The sequence below is a fragment of the Rhinopithecus roxellana genome, chromosome 4 (assembly GCF_007565055.1).
Source record: "Rhinopithecus roxellana isolate Shanxi Qingling chromosome 4, ASM756505v1, whole genome shotgun sequence".
Classification (NCBI taxonomy): Eukaryota; Metazoa; Chordata; class Mammalia; order Primates; family Cercopithecidae; genus Rhinopithecus; species Rhinopithecus roxellana.
In genome coordinates, this window is record NC_044552.1 from 126,406,655 (window position 1) to 126,425,796 (window position 19,142).

Below are 19,142 nucleotides of genomic sequence, written 5' to 3' on the forward strand. Positions count from 1 at the left end.
AGTCCCTTTCCCTGGGTTTTCAAGGTCATTTTATAGGCCAGATACTCTCAATCCACATCCCCAGCTTCCTCTTTCTGACTCCATGTGGCTGTGCACAAATGCCTACTTGGGCTCTTCATCTGGATAGTTAATCAGCATCTCAAACCCATCATGGCCAAAGGACTCTTTGTTCTGCACTCCACCCTCATCTTACCATTATCAGTAAGAGACATGATTATCCAGCCAATTGTGAAAGCCAAAATTCTAAGTGTTATCCCTGATTTTTCTCTTTTCCTCACACACTCTGACAACCCTACCTCTACTGATTCCCAAATCCACAGACTTCCATCTTCTTTAGCCTTCTTACAGGTCTAGTGCAATAAACTCCTAACTGGTTTCCCTGATTCCACTCAGGGCTACAGTTGTCATTTAAAACATACATCATATCAAAGCATTCCCTTGTCTTAACTTTCCAGAGGCTTCCCCTGAAACTCAGAATACAGTGAACACCCATGACTCTTGTTTACCATAAAACCCTACATGCCCTGGGCCACACGTACCTCTTCAACTTCATCTGACTCCATCCTCTCCTAAACTACAGTGACCAGACTTTCTTTTATTTCCTCGAACAGAACATGCTGTGCAAGTTCTTACCTTGAGGACTTTTCCTCTGGAAGTTCTACTACCCACAAGATGCCTCACCCTTAACTTCACATAGCTGGCTCCTCTTCATTAATCAGATCATGCTGTTCATGTCATTGTCTTTGGGAGGGCTCCCTGACAACCCGACCTAGAGCAGTCAGCCTATCCTAACGCCCTATTTTAATTCTCAGCGTAGCACTTATCACTAGGTGACATTTCTCCTGTTCACTCTGTTTGTAGATTAAATACCCCCTAAACAAGAATGCAGTGTCTCTGCCAGGAGAGACTCTGTCATCTATCTGTCTTATGTATCCCTGTATTCTCAGCTCCCAGCACAGTGACTCGCAAGTAACTATTGTATAGTACCGATCTTAAGGGAAATGTTTCCAGATCTCAAAGTTCCCTTTTCCTATAGAACCATTAATAGATGCTTTAGGAATATGATATTTATGTTTTAATTCACACATTTTGAATGGCTTTTCCCCAAATATACTTCATATTTATGTGCCATTTTTTAACCACTCAGATAGTTTTATGAGATCTGTCTGCAATTTAATGAAATTGAATTGGCATTTTGTTGTCAAGAGGAATTTAAGATTCATCTACAAGACTGAATGTGTTTAAACGTTCCCTTTCACCCTAGCACTAAATTTCAAGACATCCCACTTTTTCACCCTGAAAGATACTATTGTTTATGATTCCCATTTTGAGATCAGGACAGCGAGGTGCAGAGAGGCCACATAACTTGCTGACAGTAACACAGATAGTCCTGGAACCCACATGTGAACTCAGTGGGCTCTAGAGCAGTGCTTGTGACTGTGATGCTACCCACTAAAGACGCATGCATCCCTGCACTCCTGGTAGTCAGGCAGAGGCACTCACCATTTCATCATCTCTCTCTTCTCCATCCTCCTTGGGGTCCACTTTCAGAGATAATTTTGGTTTTTTCTTCCGACTACACTTAGGATCTTCTTCCTCGTTGTCTTCTTCTACGTCCCTTTCTTCCTTCTGATCTCTGTTGTGTTTATAAACCCAGAATAGTGACAAGAGATAATACCTATCAAACATCTACTTGTTGATCATCAATGCAACAATCATTAAAAAAAAAAAAAAAAAAAAATCACCCTCCAAAGGAAAAATCTTTAACTACCAGGAGAAATCTGTAGGCATGAGACTATCATATATCAGGAACACTGAAAACCACTATTACATAAGACATCTGTCAGGGCAGAAAATGAAAATTACCCTGTATATTAATTTCAAAAGGGGGCCAGCGATACGTATGAAATAAGTTCTAACAAGTTATTTGTCTGTCACATCTACCATCTATACTAATAAAAGAATTATTTAGAGACATTTGTTTTCAGGGTCAAACAAGGATCTAGCAGTTATTAAGAATGAAAAATCCAACCGAAAAAAGGCGAAGTGTAACTCTGTGAAACATCAGTTAGCCAAGAAAAACAAGACAGTTCCAGCTGAGTGCAGTGGTTCATGCCTGTAATCCCAGCACTTTGGGAGGCTGAGGCGGGCAGGTCATGAGGTCAGGAGATCAAGACCATCCTGGTTAATATGATGAAACCCCATCTCTACTAAAATACAAAAAACTAGCTGGGTGTGGTGGCATGTGCCTGTAGTCCCAGCCATTCAGGAGGCTGAGGCTGGGGAATCGCTTGATCCTGGGAATGTGGAGGCTGCAGTGAGCCGAGATCACGCCACTGCACTCCAGCCTGGCGACAAGGTAAGACTCTGTCTCAAAAAAAAGAAAAACAAGACAGTTCCCAAGCCTGTGCTGATTAAAATACATGGGAAACGCACTAAAATATAAATGTCCAGTCATTTCTTTGTAGTATACAATGATATGCAAGAAAAACACCTGCTTGGCGGTAAGCTGAACTTTGTCAGACAGTCCCCAAATGGGAAGGCCACACACCACTGCCAATCACAGCTGATACCGCTGTCTCATAATCCTCAGTCCACACCTTCAGATCATCAGTGACACAACTCACTACACTCTTCCCTATGGCCATTTCCACTCAGGTGATTACAAATCAGTGGAAGCTTTATGCCATATGTGGAGTTTTAGCCGAGTTACCTAAGAATTCCCAAAATATAAACAAAACTATGTTTTTATAAATGTGTCATCAAAATGTGTATGTAGCCCAGAAAAAACTAAATACCCTTAGCTGAAGAACAATCAAATGAATGGAAATGGAAGACTGAAGGCAGAGGCAGAGGCTGTTTTGCAGGCAGAATGTTAGTAATACAACTCAGACCAGGCATGACAGACGTCACCAGGTCCCATATAGGGGTTAGGGCCCATGTGGCCCTAAAGGAAAAGTCTCTGGGAAAAAGGTATCAATAGGTGACCAATGTCAGAGAGCATCAAACTTCTATATTCTCAGGCACCATGACTTTGGACTCTAAAACTCATTTTATAGATGGAATGGGGAAAAACCTACTTATCTTTGATGTGCCGAACACAATTCTGGCTGCAATAGTTTCCTCCAGAAAGACACTCATCTACGTTGCCATACTGACAACAGTTCTCACAGAACTGAAGCCCTTCTACTTTCACTGGATCCTTCAACCTGAAAGGCACCCCAGTCTTCTCTGAAAAGACTAGAAGATGAAAAGAAGAAATGCAAATTAAAAGCATGACAGAAGACATTCTAAAATACAATTAAACTTTTTCTTCTAATAATTTTGTTAGCAACACAATAAAGAATAGTGTTTGTTGAATGAATGAATGATCAAATGATAGTGTTTTTGCGGGGTATGGGCTCTGTAAAAATCACTCAAGTCATTCAAATAATGAAAAAATATTCTGCAGAAAGGATAAACAAAAGCTTGCCCAAGGCTTTTCTACAGAGTTCAAAGTAAAATGAAGAAAATTTCATTAGTCACTAAATTCAGAAGACGCATATATCGATCTATGAAATCCTCTTCTATATTTGTATCTTCCAGAAAATTTCAAAAGATCATCTTTTATTTCACATTTACAATCTGTTGATGAATGATTTTGTTTCACTTAATTGGCTAAATCAACATCTCATCTATTACGCTTTCAATGTAGTACATTTCCTGAATCAAATTGTGTATCCAAATTGTGTAGAAACTCATAACTCCTTTTGCCTGAATTGTTAGGCTAATCATTCATTCAGCCAACAGTTATTAGGCACCAATTTATTCTAGACATTAACAATGACAGTAGAGACCTTGCCCAAGAGAGCTCACAGTCTAGAAGAGAAGAGAGGCAAGAAAACCAGTATTTATAATAAAATGTGATACATGCAATACTAGAGGCATAAACAACGTCCACAAGTAGTACAGAAGAAGTGATTCATTCAGCCTAGGGTAAGGTCAGAGAAGGATTTTCTGATAGAAAGCCTCAACAGGGTTTTGAAGGCCAAAGAGGAATTTACCAACTGGACAAAGAGAGAAATGGCATTTGAGCCAGAAAAAGCAGCATGAGTAAAGGCAAGAAAGCATGAAACCACATGATGTGTTGGGAAAATTACACATAATTCTGTGCTGCTGGCACTGCCAGGACACAACATACAAAGAAGGAAATGGAGACTGAGGAGACAAAGCGAGCAGGGAGGTGCACACAGCACCCAGATCTTTGTATGTTCTGCTAAAAAGGCAATGAGAAATCAGTGAAGTGTCAGATAAGCAATCTATGTAAGTTCCCCTGGCTTCAAGGTGCAGGACCAATTGGAAGGGGATAAAATTAGAAGCAGACATCTGCAATAGCTCAGATGAGAGTTGAGAAGAGCCTACATTAAGGCTGTGGTAAAGATGATAGGTAGAAAAGGCCAGATCTGAGACATATTAGGAAATAAAAATCAAGAGGTATAAGTAACAGGATATGGGGATGGGAAGAACAAATTCAGGATGACTCCTATATTTCTTTCTTGTCCACTGGGTGGATGGTGCTATTGTCAACTGAAATACGGGTTAGGGAAGAAAGAGCAGCTTTGTGGGGAGGGGAGAAAGAAATAGAAAATGAATTGCATTTCAGACATGTGGAGTTTGAGGTACCTGTGGGACATCCAGGTGGAGATGTCCAGTAGGCAGGTGGAAATACGGGCCTGGAGCTCGGGGGAGAGGTCGGGGCTGGAGATGTAGATTTAGGAGTCATCAGCATATAGGTGTTAGTTACAACCATCGGAGTAGATGAGAAAAAAAGTGGCAGGCTTTTGGCTAAATCACCTGCGTAGGCTACAACATGGATTTACTTAATTTCCAACTAACCTTGTGCTACTACAGATCTGGCATTAGGAAAGAAGACAGTTTATAGTTATTTTAAAACATAAAAGCTGGCTCCTATCAGTTTCATTATAGAAATTTACCTAACAACATGAGGGATAAAAAGTACCCGGGGCCTTCAAAGTTCCAGCCTATTATAAAATTTTAGATATTCTTATTTCGAATCTTTCAAAAGCAAGAAATAAAATGCAGATACCCATCCTTACCTTCCTGAGCAGTTGGTACCATCCAAGTGGTGGTAGCAGTTGCTTTTTTAACATTTTCCATCTCATTCTCATCTGTAATAACTTCCAAGGCTCCAAACTCATTTACCCGAAACTAGCGACAACAGAGCAGAAAGAGGCAAAATTTACAAAAGTGCTCAGGAAAGTCATTAATTATTTAATGGCTGACACATATAGTCTTCAAGCAAATTAATTACATGTTAAAAGTTAATTTAGACAATTATATCCTGATAAGTCTCCCACCAATACTAAGACCTTTGCATTTTACTAGTTTTGGAATTCAAGGAAGGAGAACAGAACAAAGCAGCAAGGTCTGCTGAAGGATATCAACAACCCTGCTCTGCCCTGTCCTACAGAGTTGGCAGTTTACTTGATGGGCTATCATTTCGAACACACTTTGTGTATGTGTGTGTGTGTGTGTGTGTGTGTGTGCACGCGCATGTGTGTTTTAACTAAAACTTATTTTTTCTTATGTCATATTTTTTCTTATTTAAAAATCACATTTAGTAAAAGGAAAGTTACTCTTTTCCCAGGAATCAATTTGTCTTGCCCAAGCTCACCCAGTTTGGAGAGAAGGAATATCCCTATGCCAGAAATAATGGCCTGGACATCCTTTTCATCATAATCCAAGACATGAGCACAGAAGGTTGAAGCATGAGCCACATGACCCCAGTGCCAATACTTCCTCTTTCTTTCACTGCTCTTTAGAATTCTGCATTATCTTCACTTATAGTCCTCTAAAATAACTGAAAATTTCTCTGGGAGCTGAACAAGTAGTCTACCACCTACATGCCGATTTTATCACTAAAAAGCAAGAGCATCTTGATTTCACGGACATTCCCATTCCAAATACTGAAAATTTCCTTTCACCTGACAGAAAGCTTCAAACAAAATAGGTTTCTACAACGACCTGGTTGTACTGTATGTATGCATTGAAGGCTTAGCCATTACCTACATGTGGAGACCCTATTCTCTCTGAAACAGCGAGGTTTACTCACACATTCATGAGTTTCAAGCAGTTTTCTGTATTCCTTCTGTTTTTCCATAAAACAGAATAACATTAAGGACCCACTAATTTTAGCAGGTGATGAAAAACTAGAAAGCTCAGAATTCAAAAGGATAGTAAGATGTTTCAGATCTTTCAGAGAAATTATGAGCATGCAAGTATGTAGTGCTTAAGCAAGGCCCTCCATTTGCCAATCCGAAAAAATCGATCTGGACAACATGCCAATATAATGATTTATTTAACTAAACTACATTCTGACTGCAAGTTGGAAAACTCTTAGGCAAAAAGTATCAATAATTATTCTTTCTATCAGGTGAAAACAGCACCTTAAACAATGTTCTATGCATAGTCCACAATTACGAAATGGTTTCTAGACTAAATGTGTGGAAATGGTTAAGGAATGTGAGAATGTCTTCTCCCTACTACGTACGTATTCCAGATACAAGTTCCCAGGTAAAATGCGAGTACTATACCAAGTGTATATACCAAAATGTCAACGTAGGAAGAGGTAAAAATTTATTTAGAAGGAAAAGAGCTAAAAATAACTTCACTTTTGGAAAAAGAAATTTTTAAAAAAATGTTTTTAATGATTACTCTGAAGACAGAATATTTCAAAATAAGGCTGACAGTACCATCTGCTGGGCAAGAGTAGAAAGAACAAGCTACTATGATAATTATTAATTAATGATATTAAAGAATGTGATAAAAATCAATTTGAATTAAAATTCAAAAACAATAGGCACAAGCTTGACAATGCACTTCAGGCAATTTTGCTTTTACCTTATGTCACTGATATTAATTTATGCTTATTTGACAAATACAAAATATAAGAAATAGCATCAAACATTTACATTAAACAGAAAGTCTCCCATGGCTTAAGTTTTCAAATTGCTGTAAAACAGCAAACCACCCTCCATTTCAAAGACCGAGAAAGAAAACACCACTGAGTGAAATCTCCAAGTCAGAACTCAGACCTATGACATCTAGAAGCTTCAGGTTCAAACACTTTCAAAGTTAAAAGGAAAGATTCCCACAATGCAACATTCAATCCCAGTCAGTTTTTCTTTCTCCTAAAATTTATTGCCAGTAACTGACCTACAGTCTAAGTACAAAGTAAAGATGCAATGTCACTTCGGGGCACAGTTCACTCTTCTAAGCCAGAGATCCACAGATGGACTTTGAGGGTTGATTAATCCCATAAAACAGATGCAAAATTATGATATGTGCATATACAGCTTTCTGGGGATACGATTCATAGTTTTCAAGGCATATTATAAGCCTGAAAAAAAATGAAGAATATCTGCTCTTACCAAAGTTGCTTATCTCAAAAATTAAATACCTCAAAACATTTTCAAAATATCCTCTCATATGCAAAAACATACAGGGATCAAATTTTCTGTGACTTCTCAATTTGGGCTTACTGTGTCTTCCACAACATTGCTATCACAGAAAATGTCAGACCACAAAAGTTGATAGGTCCTGCTAACATTACTGAAGTCCTACAGACAGAATTCCAGAAAGACTCATACATTTCCTAACAGTAGGTTTTCCAATAAAACACCCAGGTTCTGAAATTGGTGATGCTTTCACAAATGGTTTTGGAATGACGGAAACTTCACATTTGTTTATATTTCTTTAAAATCATTAGTTCTTTTAACCTAGAGAGCTAAAATACGTATAAAAACTTGCCAAGTGGCTCCATTCTACAACCAAGAAAGTCAAAATTATAAACTTTACAAAAGGGATTTAATATTAAGCAAATAAAACACATCTGCTGACTTTTTCTGCATGTGGATATATCCAGGTCAATCAGAAAACAATTATGCCTGAAATATATAAGGGACTGCACATGTTTTGTTTGGCTTGAACTACCTTTAATTGATTCAACTCTATTTTTTATTTTTGATTGTAGAGTCAAAGGATCTTTTGCCTATATTTGCCTGATTTAATAATAAATCATTAGAAGACGCTGCTCAGGTTATTGTTTTCATTTTATTACCGTCAATGTTGAGATGTGAATCGACTTACCAGTGTGTTTTAAGGGCAAAGATGTTTGATAAACAACTAAATTGTTTTCAACATTAATCAAAGCAAGGCAAAAACCGTATATTAAGAGTGCAGTGAATTTTACTGTTGGGTTTCTGCCTGCTTCTGCAGGCAGGGTCTTACTCTTGGCTAACTGGCAATTATTCTTACTAGATAAGATGCTGTCCTCTCAGGAGTGTATCTGCATTTTACCGAGAGACCCTGAAAGACATTATGACCCAGAGGAACAATTGTCTGTGGATACATTTCAGACATCATTAGAAGTTCAGGTACGGAAACTGCTCAGGTATGGGAAGCCCTACCATGTACCTCTGCACTGCCACTTAGTCACCTCCCTGTTCTTACAGCTGGCCCTGAGACACTAATCTACAAATACTAATTTGCATTTTAAAAGGACAAACTAGGTATTGGTAAAGTTTCCAAAGCTTGCTTAGACAAAAGTGTTTTAATGACTATAATATTTTCAAGAATGTCAGTGGACACTTGCTGTTTCTCCCTTAACACTCTGTACCTTCTTAAGCTACTCCCTCTTCTGGAAGCCCTTCTCCTTCCCTTCCTCCCTAAAGTATTCATGGAGACTCCTACATATTTCCAGGCACCTGAAGCTCAAATGACATCTGCTTTTCAAAGCCTTCCCAATCCCTCCAGCTGAAATAAATTTTTACCTCCTCTAAATTCCTGTAACATTTTCTTTGCATCTCTTTTGATATGAAAGTGTTTCTTCTCTTTAGACAGCAGTATAGCAGTGGTAAGATAATCCATTTTAAATATCAGAAAAACCTGGTTTTAAGACCCCTGCCAGTAACTGACCTAAGTAAGTGAATTAACCATCCCAGGCCTCCATTTCCCCATCTGTAAACTGACAAGAGAGACAGAACTACCTTAAAAAATAAAAGAATTAAATAAAAAGATGCAGGTAGTGTTCAGCAGAGAGTACGTTCTCTATTCTTTCCCCTACTGCACCCAGAGAAGACGTCTGTGCTCTGTTTATATAAGCGTTCGACAGCCCAGTGTGGAGAAAGGATTCCAGCAACAGGGAACAGTAAAAAGGGCCCAGCATGTAAAGGCTTCAACTAGTGGTTTGGGCTGCGTAGAAAACAAGAGTGGCAGTGGGAGTGAAATGAGACATGGCCAGAGATGAAAACAGAGGCCAGACCACCAAAAAACTCTTGTGGTAAACTTAAGGGGCTTGAACTTCACCAAAAAGATTCCAGCAACTGTTAAAAAATGTTAAAAAGAAGGGCGTAACTTGACTGGATAACAATCGTAGGGCTTTTACAGGAAAAGTTATTTTGAAACAGCAAAAATTGAGGCATATAAAAACCTGTTCCCATGATAAGAAATGGACTTCTATAGATTTGCTGACTATATTACCCACTGAAACACAGAAGCCTGGGTAGGGCAAAATAGGCAAAGAATGATGTGAGAGAGAACATTTCATGACTCATTGAAAGTTCTTTCTAATATTCTAATTTTGTGAAAAATCAATTTCTTAATCAGATTTCTTAAGTAACTTGGATTTTAAGTAGGAAGCAAGTGAATTAGAAATCTTCAGTAATATAATCAGTTGGGTCATCTCGGAATCTCAGATAAAAAGGGTCATAAGGTAAAAAAAAAAAAAAAGACATTTAAATTATTTTTAAAGAGAGGCATCAAACTGTCTACAGTACATGAATTAGATACATGGCAATTACCCAGATAATAAGATGGGTCTGAAAGTTATTATCAAATAACCCAGATGATAATACCTGTTAAATGGCTTAATTACCTGATTAACTTAATACAAGTAATAGGTTAATTTCTCAAACTCATTGCTTAGAAAACCTTAAAGCAATCCAGATTTCTTAGGGATGGAAACTTCACTCTATTATTAAAAGCTAACTGAACAAAACTTACAAATTTCATCATCCACATGACAGTTTTTTTTAAAAAAAGCCATTGAGAAGAAAAGGGATAAAAACACACAAGGGAAATAAAGGAGTAAAGCAATTAAAAATGGCACTTTACATAGTAAGTCATAAAGCCAGAAAAAATACAATTTGTTAAGTGTTCTGTATCCATTACTTTGTTCAATTCTCAAAACCACCTTATCACATAGATTCTAATATCCTCAATTTTACAGATAAGGCTTCCAAAACTTAGGCAACTGAAATAATTTGACAAAGCTTGGGTAGCTATTATGTAGTTGACATGACCAGTTTGAGAAACAGTTTTTCTTTCTCAAAAATGTTCAGCAACCTTTCTCTGTCATATGCTTATCCAGATGAATATCTGGAGAATGTTAGCGCAGGTAAAATCCTTAGCATTTGTTTAATTCCTAATTTACTGCAGAGGAAACTTGACCCAAAGAGATTAACTGGCTTTTTCAAGGTTATACAGAAATAAAATTGAAAACCCAATCTCCTCTCCAGATTCTACTAAACCTCAGTGCAACATTTTTGTTACACTAAACTCAGAGATGTTGGCACATTACACTTAATTAAATCAAACCCAACTAAAATCTAAGTATTTTTCCAATGACAGGCAGATTGTCCAAATCTCACCACTGAGGATGAGCTAGGGCAGGCTTGGCTAGGATAGTCGTCAAGCAGCCACTAAAAGGGATTAGATTCCAAGAGGCCTAAATTAGGGAGCTGGAATTTCTATTCAAGATAGCCTAGAATACCAAACATTTGAGAGGTAAACCAAGCAATGGCCTGTTGGGGAGATAGGAAGTTCAAATATCTGAACGATCAAGTGCAAACACAAAGTCTAAAGGGCCACAGACAGGTTCAAGGTTCCAGAGAGAGGATCAGAGCAAAAGTAAATTAGAAATGAGAGATGGGGGTAGTTGGTTTCCCAGATGGGTGCTTGCACAACCATGTTTCATGGGACAAAAGAAGTAGTCCTGGAATAGGTTTGGGGTTACTGGGAAAAGGAGGCAGGGCAAGGTTATACAAAAGCAGCAGATTGAAGTATTGCTCTCCAAAGAGTTCTCATCTGTACTAAGGCAGACGGATTTACAGGAAGAACCCGATTTTGAACAGGTCACTATATAAAAATCCATATTTACAGTACAATTTAAGAGAGGTGAATAATCCTTTTATTCAATACTTTAACGTTATCCAGTTTTTAAATGAGAACTCTAGGACACAGAGATTGTGGCTATTCATCTGAAGTTACAAAGCGCATTACTACAAAATCAAAAAAAGATAGGTCTTCTAAGTCAGTCATTTCTGTATTTATAGGCTTCCATGATAAGAGTCAAAACTGAGATGATCATTCTTGAAACTATAAATCAATTTGCGCAAAATAAGCATATACTGCAGAAACAGTCCTTACTCCCTTAATCCAAGTGACAAAGGCTCTGCCATTCCATCAGCATTTCAAATTGTCTTGCACATTTATTGTGGAGGTCTAAGCATCATCTAAAACCCACACTACTATGATTAATGCTTTTAATTTTTATTTCACATATGTATCCAATTTTAAGTAAGCACACACACAGATGCACACACACATAATTGTATGTAATAAAGAGAGCTTACCTTTAAGTCACTTCCTGGTAACGTGCCCACTCCATCTTTCCAGTCCATAACACTGAATACATCAAACTCTTGACCACTTGTGCTAGAGGCAGATTCAGTCATGATTTATTTTTTAACCTGAAAGGGGAAAAGAAGGCATATCACTAAATATTCCACATGGAAATCTGTTTTTAATTTAGTACTCATTAGTTCAGTTCCCCTTAATTACATAATTTTCTTGATCACAATATCCCACATTCCTAGATCTAAAAACCACTACTTCAAAAATATTAACACTTTTTTCCTACTAGAATCCTTGGAAAAGTATAGAGAAAAAATATTAATAAAAATTTCTAAGTTAAAAAGTGTTATGGTAAACATTTTCTATTCATAAACAAAAGAAAAGCATTGATTCAAGGTATATTCACTTAAAACAAAAAGTCATAATGCCATATGGATAGAATTCCTTGCCTGTAAGTAGTCTGTTTTCTGTTTTAAGACACTAGAAAAAAGTAGACATGGATAAAGGATAATCTGCCAATTTGTTATTCTAGGAAATAGGAAAACAGTCTCAAAATGTGCAGCAAACACCCATAAAAAGGCTCTGTTAAGATAACCAATTTGGCTACCTAAACTGTGACAAAATTCCTAATTTTCATTTTCTAAAAAAATTGGAAAACAAATTTCCATTGATTGTAGTATTGATATTGTTGTGAGACTGTTGTCTGTGTAACATGAGAAAAACAAATAAGTAATTATGTTGGTATCATAGACAACTGATGAAAGATTGACGGGTCTTAAATTTGAATGGAAGTATCAGTATGAATTCATGTGTTTTATCTTTAGAAATACGTGTATTTTCTAGTTTTGTCCACTGAAAGAATCTAGAAACAATCATCAATCAACAGTAATGAGCAGCCTAGCTTCAACTGTGGTGTCTAAATACCATTTCTCACAATTCTCCCCATAGAAGGAGCTGACTTCTGCTCCATAGCAGGAAATGTCCAAGATGAAAACTTAAACATCTTGTCAAACAAGAAAGCAAAGAAGCTATCAAAGATAATGGAAGTCATATCCAAAGAACTCAAGAGCCAACCTGAATAGGCCCCTTCTGGCCAAAGAAAGACAAAGTAGCATCCTTACTATCCTAATTACTAGCTGCAGTGAACTGAAACACATCAGACAAATGTAAATCCACAAGTTCATAATGACATTCAAAGCAAACAAATAAACCAAGAACACCTCATTGATCACCTTTTCAGGATTCAAGAAAACCAACTCACTATTTGGAAAAGGAAACACAGATTTATCCTGCCTTTCCAATGTGATCTGTATGTTAGAGTAACCATATCGTTGGGCAGATAAAGTTTCCCCTTAGAAAGAATTCCAGCTAATAAATGAAGAAAGAATGATAGAATATTATAATTTGTAACCTTTAATAAATTAATGGTTCTAGGCAACGACCATCAATGGCTGCCAGGAATGCAAACCCAACACCATCTCTGAAGTAGCCTTGCCAGGAAAAAAAAAAAAATCAAACCTAATCTGATCAAGTCTATTTATAGAAGCTAGCAGAGAAAGAAAGCCTGTTAAATCACACCACAAAGATATAAGGAAGAAAATCCAGATTACCAGAAACTCTTTAGCAGCATTTCTCAAAGCATGCATTCCTCAAGGGTCTCTGAGACCCTTTCAAAGGTCCACAAAGTCAACTGTTTTCATAAAAATTCTCACACATTCTTTGTTTTCTTCACTGTGTCGACATTTGCACCAATGGTGCAAAACCAAGAGAGGATAAAATTGCTGGTGCAATGGCAATAACTGTAGTAGCAGCCATTGCATTCTTCTCCGCCATGCATGCACAGTAAATAAATGTCAGTTTCACTAAAGACCATTATTGATGAAGTAAAAATAATAAATGTTATTAAGTCTTGGTATCTGAATATACGTTTTTAATATTCTGTGTGATGAAATGGGAAGTACTTTGACATGCCAAAGTACCATGAATGCAAGCTCCTGGTTTTTAATGGAATGCCTTTTTTACTTAACAAGCTATATTTATTCGGGTTTGGATGTCTGGTAAATATTTTGTCAAAAATTAATGAAGCGGGCCTGTCAAATGAAGGAAAACACTAACAGTATTTGTAGCTAACAATTAAATTTGAACCTTCAAGAGAAAAATCAGGATTTTGTAAAACTTACAAGCAACACCATAAGCTTGCCAGCTTCCAGATGGCTAAAGACTTTTCTAAGGCAGTGGATGGGCGGTGATAGTAATGGATGTGATTTTTAAAATATTTCATAATGAAATATGTCAACACTTGAAGATCTGCCTAACTCGGTTAAGCAAAATTTTCAAAATGACCAACGCATGATGGTACAAAATTATGCATAGGTAAATGATCCATTTAAAGTGCAAGATGGACCAACAGATTTTATTTATTTATTTATTTATTTATTTATTTATTTATTTATTTATTTATTTTGAGACAATTTCACTCTTGTCACCCAGGCTGGAGAGTGCAGTGGCATCATCTCAGCTCACTGCAACCTCCGCCTCCTGCGTTCAAGGAATTCTCCTGCCTCAGCCTCCTGAGTAGCTGGGATTACAGGTGTCCACCACCATACCTGGCTAATTTTTTATATTTTTAGTAGAGATAGGGTTTCACCATGTTGGCCAGGCTGGTCTTAAGCTCCTGACCTCAAGTGATCCGCCAGCCTTGGCCTCCCAAAGTGCTGTGATTACAGGCATGAGCCACTGCACCTAGTCCCGACAGATTTTAATGTAACAGATTATGATTCATAATTAATCAGGTTCATTGGTAAGGTTTCAAACTGCACACTGCAACTAATCTTTAAGAAACTACCACCACCTGTCAAGTTTTAGTGTGGTAACTAAGAACGTTCACTATTAAATGAAAAGGCTATTAAAATATTCCTTCCTTTCCCAACCTCATACATGCATAAAACCAGATTTTCTTCATATACTTTAAGCAAAACAACCCAATGCAACAAGAATGCAGAAGCAGATATCCAGCTATCTCCTATTAAATTAGACATTAAAGAGATCTGCAAAAAATGTTTAAAAATGCCATTTCCCTCATATTTCTTTTATTCTGGAAACTGTGATTATATTTCATTAAAATTATGCTTATATATGCTATCATGTACTGGTTTTACTGTTATTTTTAAATAGTTTAAACTATTTCTAAGATAGCAAATATTGATATATATATAAAAACTATAAAAACAATACCTCTTTGAGCTTTCAACCATTTTTAAAAGTGAAAAGGAACTTGAGACCAAAATGTCTGAAAGCCAATACTGTAAACTACATAAAAAGATGGGCAAGGAAATATGAAATTTTTTTCATATTTTTAGATGAAAAGGGATTTAAGAAACACACCAACCAATCACAATATTACAATTCATAGATATTCTGTGGACCCTGATTTAAACAAAAGATTATTAGACAGGAAGGAAAGTATGAATGCCAAATTGGGTATTTTATGATATTAAAGAAATACCGTTTTTTTTAAGAGAAACGACAGCATGTACTTTTAAAAGAGGAATTGTTCCTTGTATTTTAGAGGTACAAATTGAAATGAAAAGATGAAATGATGTAATGTGAGAAATTTGCTGTAAATAAGGGGATGAAGTGGTAACAAGACTGGCAATGTGTTGCTAATTGTTAAGATGTGTAAAGGGTCCATGGTAGTTTTTACTTTACTACATCCTAGTTTTGTATATGCTTGAAAATTTTGTTCAAAAATTCAAGATGTTTTTGAAGTGCAGTCCCCTTACATATATAATATACACTCACTTTTAAATAGTCAATAGGAAAAACTTCTGTTTCTTTTAATTACAGCTAATTTCTACTGGAATTTACTAGATGCTTCAATATTTTTTCTTCTGTTTTCCCCCATAAGTAGAGAAAACATCAAATATTAGACATATTATTAAGCCTACTTCTGATCATTTCAAAGCTTACACAATCTAAATTTGAAGAAGAATCAGATTTTACAGACCTCAAAAGCACAAGCCACAAAAGCAAAAATAGACAACTGGGATTATATGAAACTAAAAAGATTCTGCACAGCAAAGGAAACAATCAACATAGTTAAGATAAAACCTACACAGTGGGAAAGGTATTTCCAAACTATCCATCTGACAAGGGATTAATATCCAGATTATATAAGAAGCTCAAACAACTCAGCAGCAAAAAGGCAAATAATCCGATTTGAAAATGGGGAAACGATCTACATAGATACTTCTCAAAAGAGGACATATAAATGGCCAACAGGTATATTAACAAAATGCTCAGAATCACTAATCATCAGATAAATACAAATTAAAACCACAAGGAGATATCATCTCACCCCAATTAAAATAGCAATTATCAAAAATGTAAAAGAAGAAATGCAGGTGAGGATGCAGAGAAAGGTGAGCTCCTATATATATTGTTAGTGGGAATATAGAGTAGTATGGCCATTATAGAAAACAGTATGGAGGATCCTCAAAAAATTAAAGACAGAAATACCATATGATCCAGCGATCCCACTACAGGGTATATATCCAAAGGAAAGGAAATCAGTATAGCAGATATCTGCACTCCCATGTTTACTGCAGCACTATTCTCGATAGCCAAGATATGGAATCAACCTAAGTGTCCATAAGTGGATGAATGGATTTTAAAATGTGGTTTATATACACATAGGAATATTCAGCCATAAAAAAGAATGAAATTCTGTCACTTGTGACAGCGTGAATGAGCCTGAAGGACATTATGTTAAGTAGGTAGGCACAGAAAGACAAATATCACACGTTCTCATTCATATGTGAGAGGTAAAAAAGTCTCATAGAAGTAGAAAATAGAACAGTGGTTACTAGAGCCTGGGAAGGGTAGCGGGAGGGAGGGAATAGACAGAGGTTGATTAACTGGTATAAAACTACAGTTAAATAGGAGAAATAAGTTCTAGTGTTCTATAGCATAGGGGGTGAATACAGTTAAAAATAATTTACTGTATATTTCAAAAGAGTTAGAAGAGTGGATTTTGAATATTCCCAAAACAATGAAATGATAAGTATTTGAAATGAAGGATATCCCAGTTACCTTGACTGGATCACTACACATGGTATGCATGTATCGAAATATCATATGTATACCATTAATGTGTACAATTATTACGCATCAATTAAAAGTAATTCTTTTAAAATAAGATTTCACTACCATTAAGATTGTGCCTCAAAACAGGACCTAGGATGTAAAGGGCTGAGGAAGAATTAATCTAATCAATAATAAAAATATGAAATGAATTAAGACTTAGTATGACTTCTCTCTCACTAAATAGGTAACAACCAACAATGATACAGACTCCCTATGAACTGATGTTTAAGGGTGGTAACTTTTTTTTTTGATAGACAGTAGAATGACAGAATATCTTCCCCCTGGTGGATAAACTTGGTAATATCCAAGTGATCCTTTAATAAAAAAAGTTTTACTGTTCTTTCTGGTAAAATCTCTAGATAACCATTTCCATTATTTTCTTTGGCAAGTACACTTTAAGGAAATTTAGTGAAATTATCTTATAGTATGAAACTGTCAGCTGTGACTATCCTGGTTATTACAGTCTCCATAAATATAATAGCGTTTGATAATAGCATTTGTTCAACAGATACTAAGTGTCAGGCACAACACATACTTTTGTAAGTTTGATTCAATCTTACCTTCTTTCAGAAAAGGATTCAAAGTAGCAATTTACATATATTATTTCAATATTTTCTTTTTCAGAAAAAGAGGGATTTTATCATCCCTCTAGTCTACATTGAAGAAACTGAGGTGCAGAAAGATTTGGTAACTCAACCAAAACCAAAGCCAGTAGCATGGCCAGCATCTGAACCCAGGTCAGTCTGATTCCAACGGTGAGCTTTCTTTGTCAACCATTGTTTAACCTTTACAGAGCTTTGTCCCCCTCTGAAAATCTGGCAAAATCTACTTTTACCAGAATATGGTACACCTCAGAACATGACAAAACTATTTACTGGGCCAAAGTTCTTAATATAAATATCAAGTCCACATCAGTGCAACATGTATCTCTGCTAAAGTACCTTCAAAGTACATGCTTACTAACAAAATGTCAGTAAGACATACAGACGCCACAAATAGATTTTGTCTTTTCCTACCTAAAAACCATATATGTATAAAATTCACAGCAGCAAAATCCTGTCTGACAGGAGGAATAGAAAGTAGCAGGTATCTAAAAGCTAGCACTATACATAACCTGCAATAAATGTTCACGTTTTAAGAAATACTCAGAATATGCCTGTGCTGTATGAAACAGTAGTAACGTTACACAATGTACCCTGCCTGAAAACATGTATCTAATATTTGTAAAAACTGTTTTCACCCATATTTTCATTCTGAGGTTTGTAGAGATTCTGTATACAATATTATAGCATAAAAATATTTACTATGTTGTCTTTCTCATCATCTAATTTTGAAGCCTATGGGTACTTTCATTATCACAAGAAGACTGAATGGCTACAACAGATTGCTTTTCTACCATCTATTAATGAGGTAGAACAGCCAGCAATCAATATTATTTTAAGAAAAGCGGCTTCTAAGACACCCCAAGTCTTCCTCCCTTGTTGTCTCTCTCTGTAAATGTGTACACTTGCATACAAACATACAAAGTCCTTTACTTCAACAATTCGTGTTCCTAAGACTCGGTAAATTTTTGCAGTACTTAGAAATGCTCTCATTGTGTTTTGTTCTTGTAAGTATCACCTGGTGCTACACCATAATCCACCTGTATTCCACAGGCCACACAAACACACACACACACACACACACACACACACACACACAGGTAGGTAAGAGAGTCACAACGCAAGTCACAAACACTATTTCTCCTTCAGCAGAAAACCCCATCACAATTTTTTTTGTTACATGGTGCTGAGATTTCCTAAGGAAGTATCTTAAAAGTACACCCTGATGGGTCCTCTGTGCTACCAGACAAGATTCAGCATTTTCCTTTTTATCTCCTCTAACTCCTATTGGTCTCCAGCCACTACTAATGTCAAAAGAGGTAAGTTTGGGGTTCAGATGTCCACCAAATGCATCAGAGCAGCTTCTGATTCCCACTAATATGTATATGTCATGGCTGACCATGGCTGCAACCAATGGCATTGATACCCAGCATGCTGCTACCACTGCCCACTGTGGATGTCATGTCAAGGAGCCGATGACTACTGAAGACAGAGACCACTATTGCTGGCACTAGTGCAAAAGTATTGCACTCTGAAAGTCTCTGCTTTGTGAAACAATTTGCTTTTACTACAATGTTCTTCCCCTCAGCCTCCAACAAAAGCGCTGGAGAATAGACTAAATGACATATGACACTTTCTTCAGAATTACCTCCTATCTCTCTCCTACACCACTCTTCATCTCCAAACCAAAGTTGTGAAACC

General features: G+C 36.6%; 1 protein-coding gene across 8 annotated transcripts in view; it reads right to left on the reverse strand.

Annotated features, from left to right (window-relative positions):
* L3MBTL3 (L3MBTL histone methyl-lysine binding protein 3) overlaps positions 1-19,142 on the reverse strand; it is a 124,463-nt gene that overhangs the window by 88,444 nt on the left and 16,877 nt on the right. For 5 of the 8 annotated variants that reach the window (XM_010354709.2, XM_030929171.1, XM_030929169.1 and 2 more), the window contains exons 3-7: positions 11,694-11,810; positions 5,097-5,208; positions 4,663-4,737; positions 3,081-3,240; positions 1,504-1,636 (exon numbers count right to left, since the gene is read on the reverse strand). In XM_010354709.2, the coding sequence (XP_010353011.2) occupies positions 1,504-1,636; positions 3,081-3,240; positions 4,663-4,737; positions 5,097-5,208; positions 11,694-11,795 (582 nt within the window). In that variant the 5' untranslated portion in view covers positions 11,796-11,810. The remainder of the gene's footprint in view (positions 1-1,503; positions 1,637-3,080; positions 3,241-4,662; positions 4,738-5,096; positions 5,209-11,693; positions 11,811-19,142) is intronic. The other 3 variants (XM_010354707.2, XM_030929172.1, XM_030929173.1) reach the window with 1 other exon arrangement.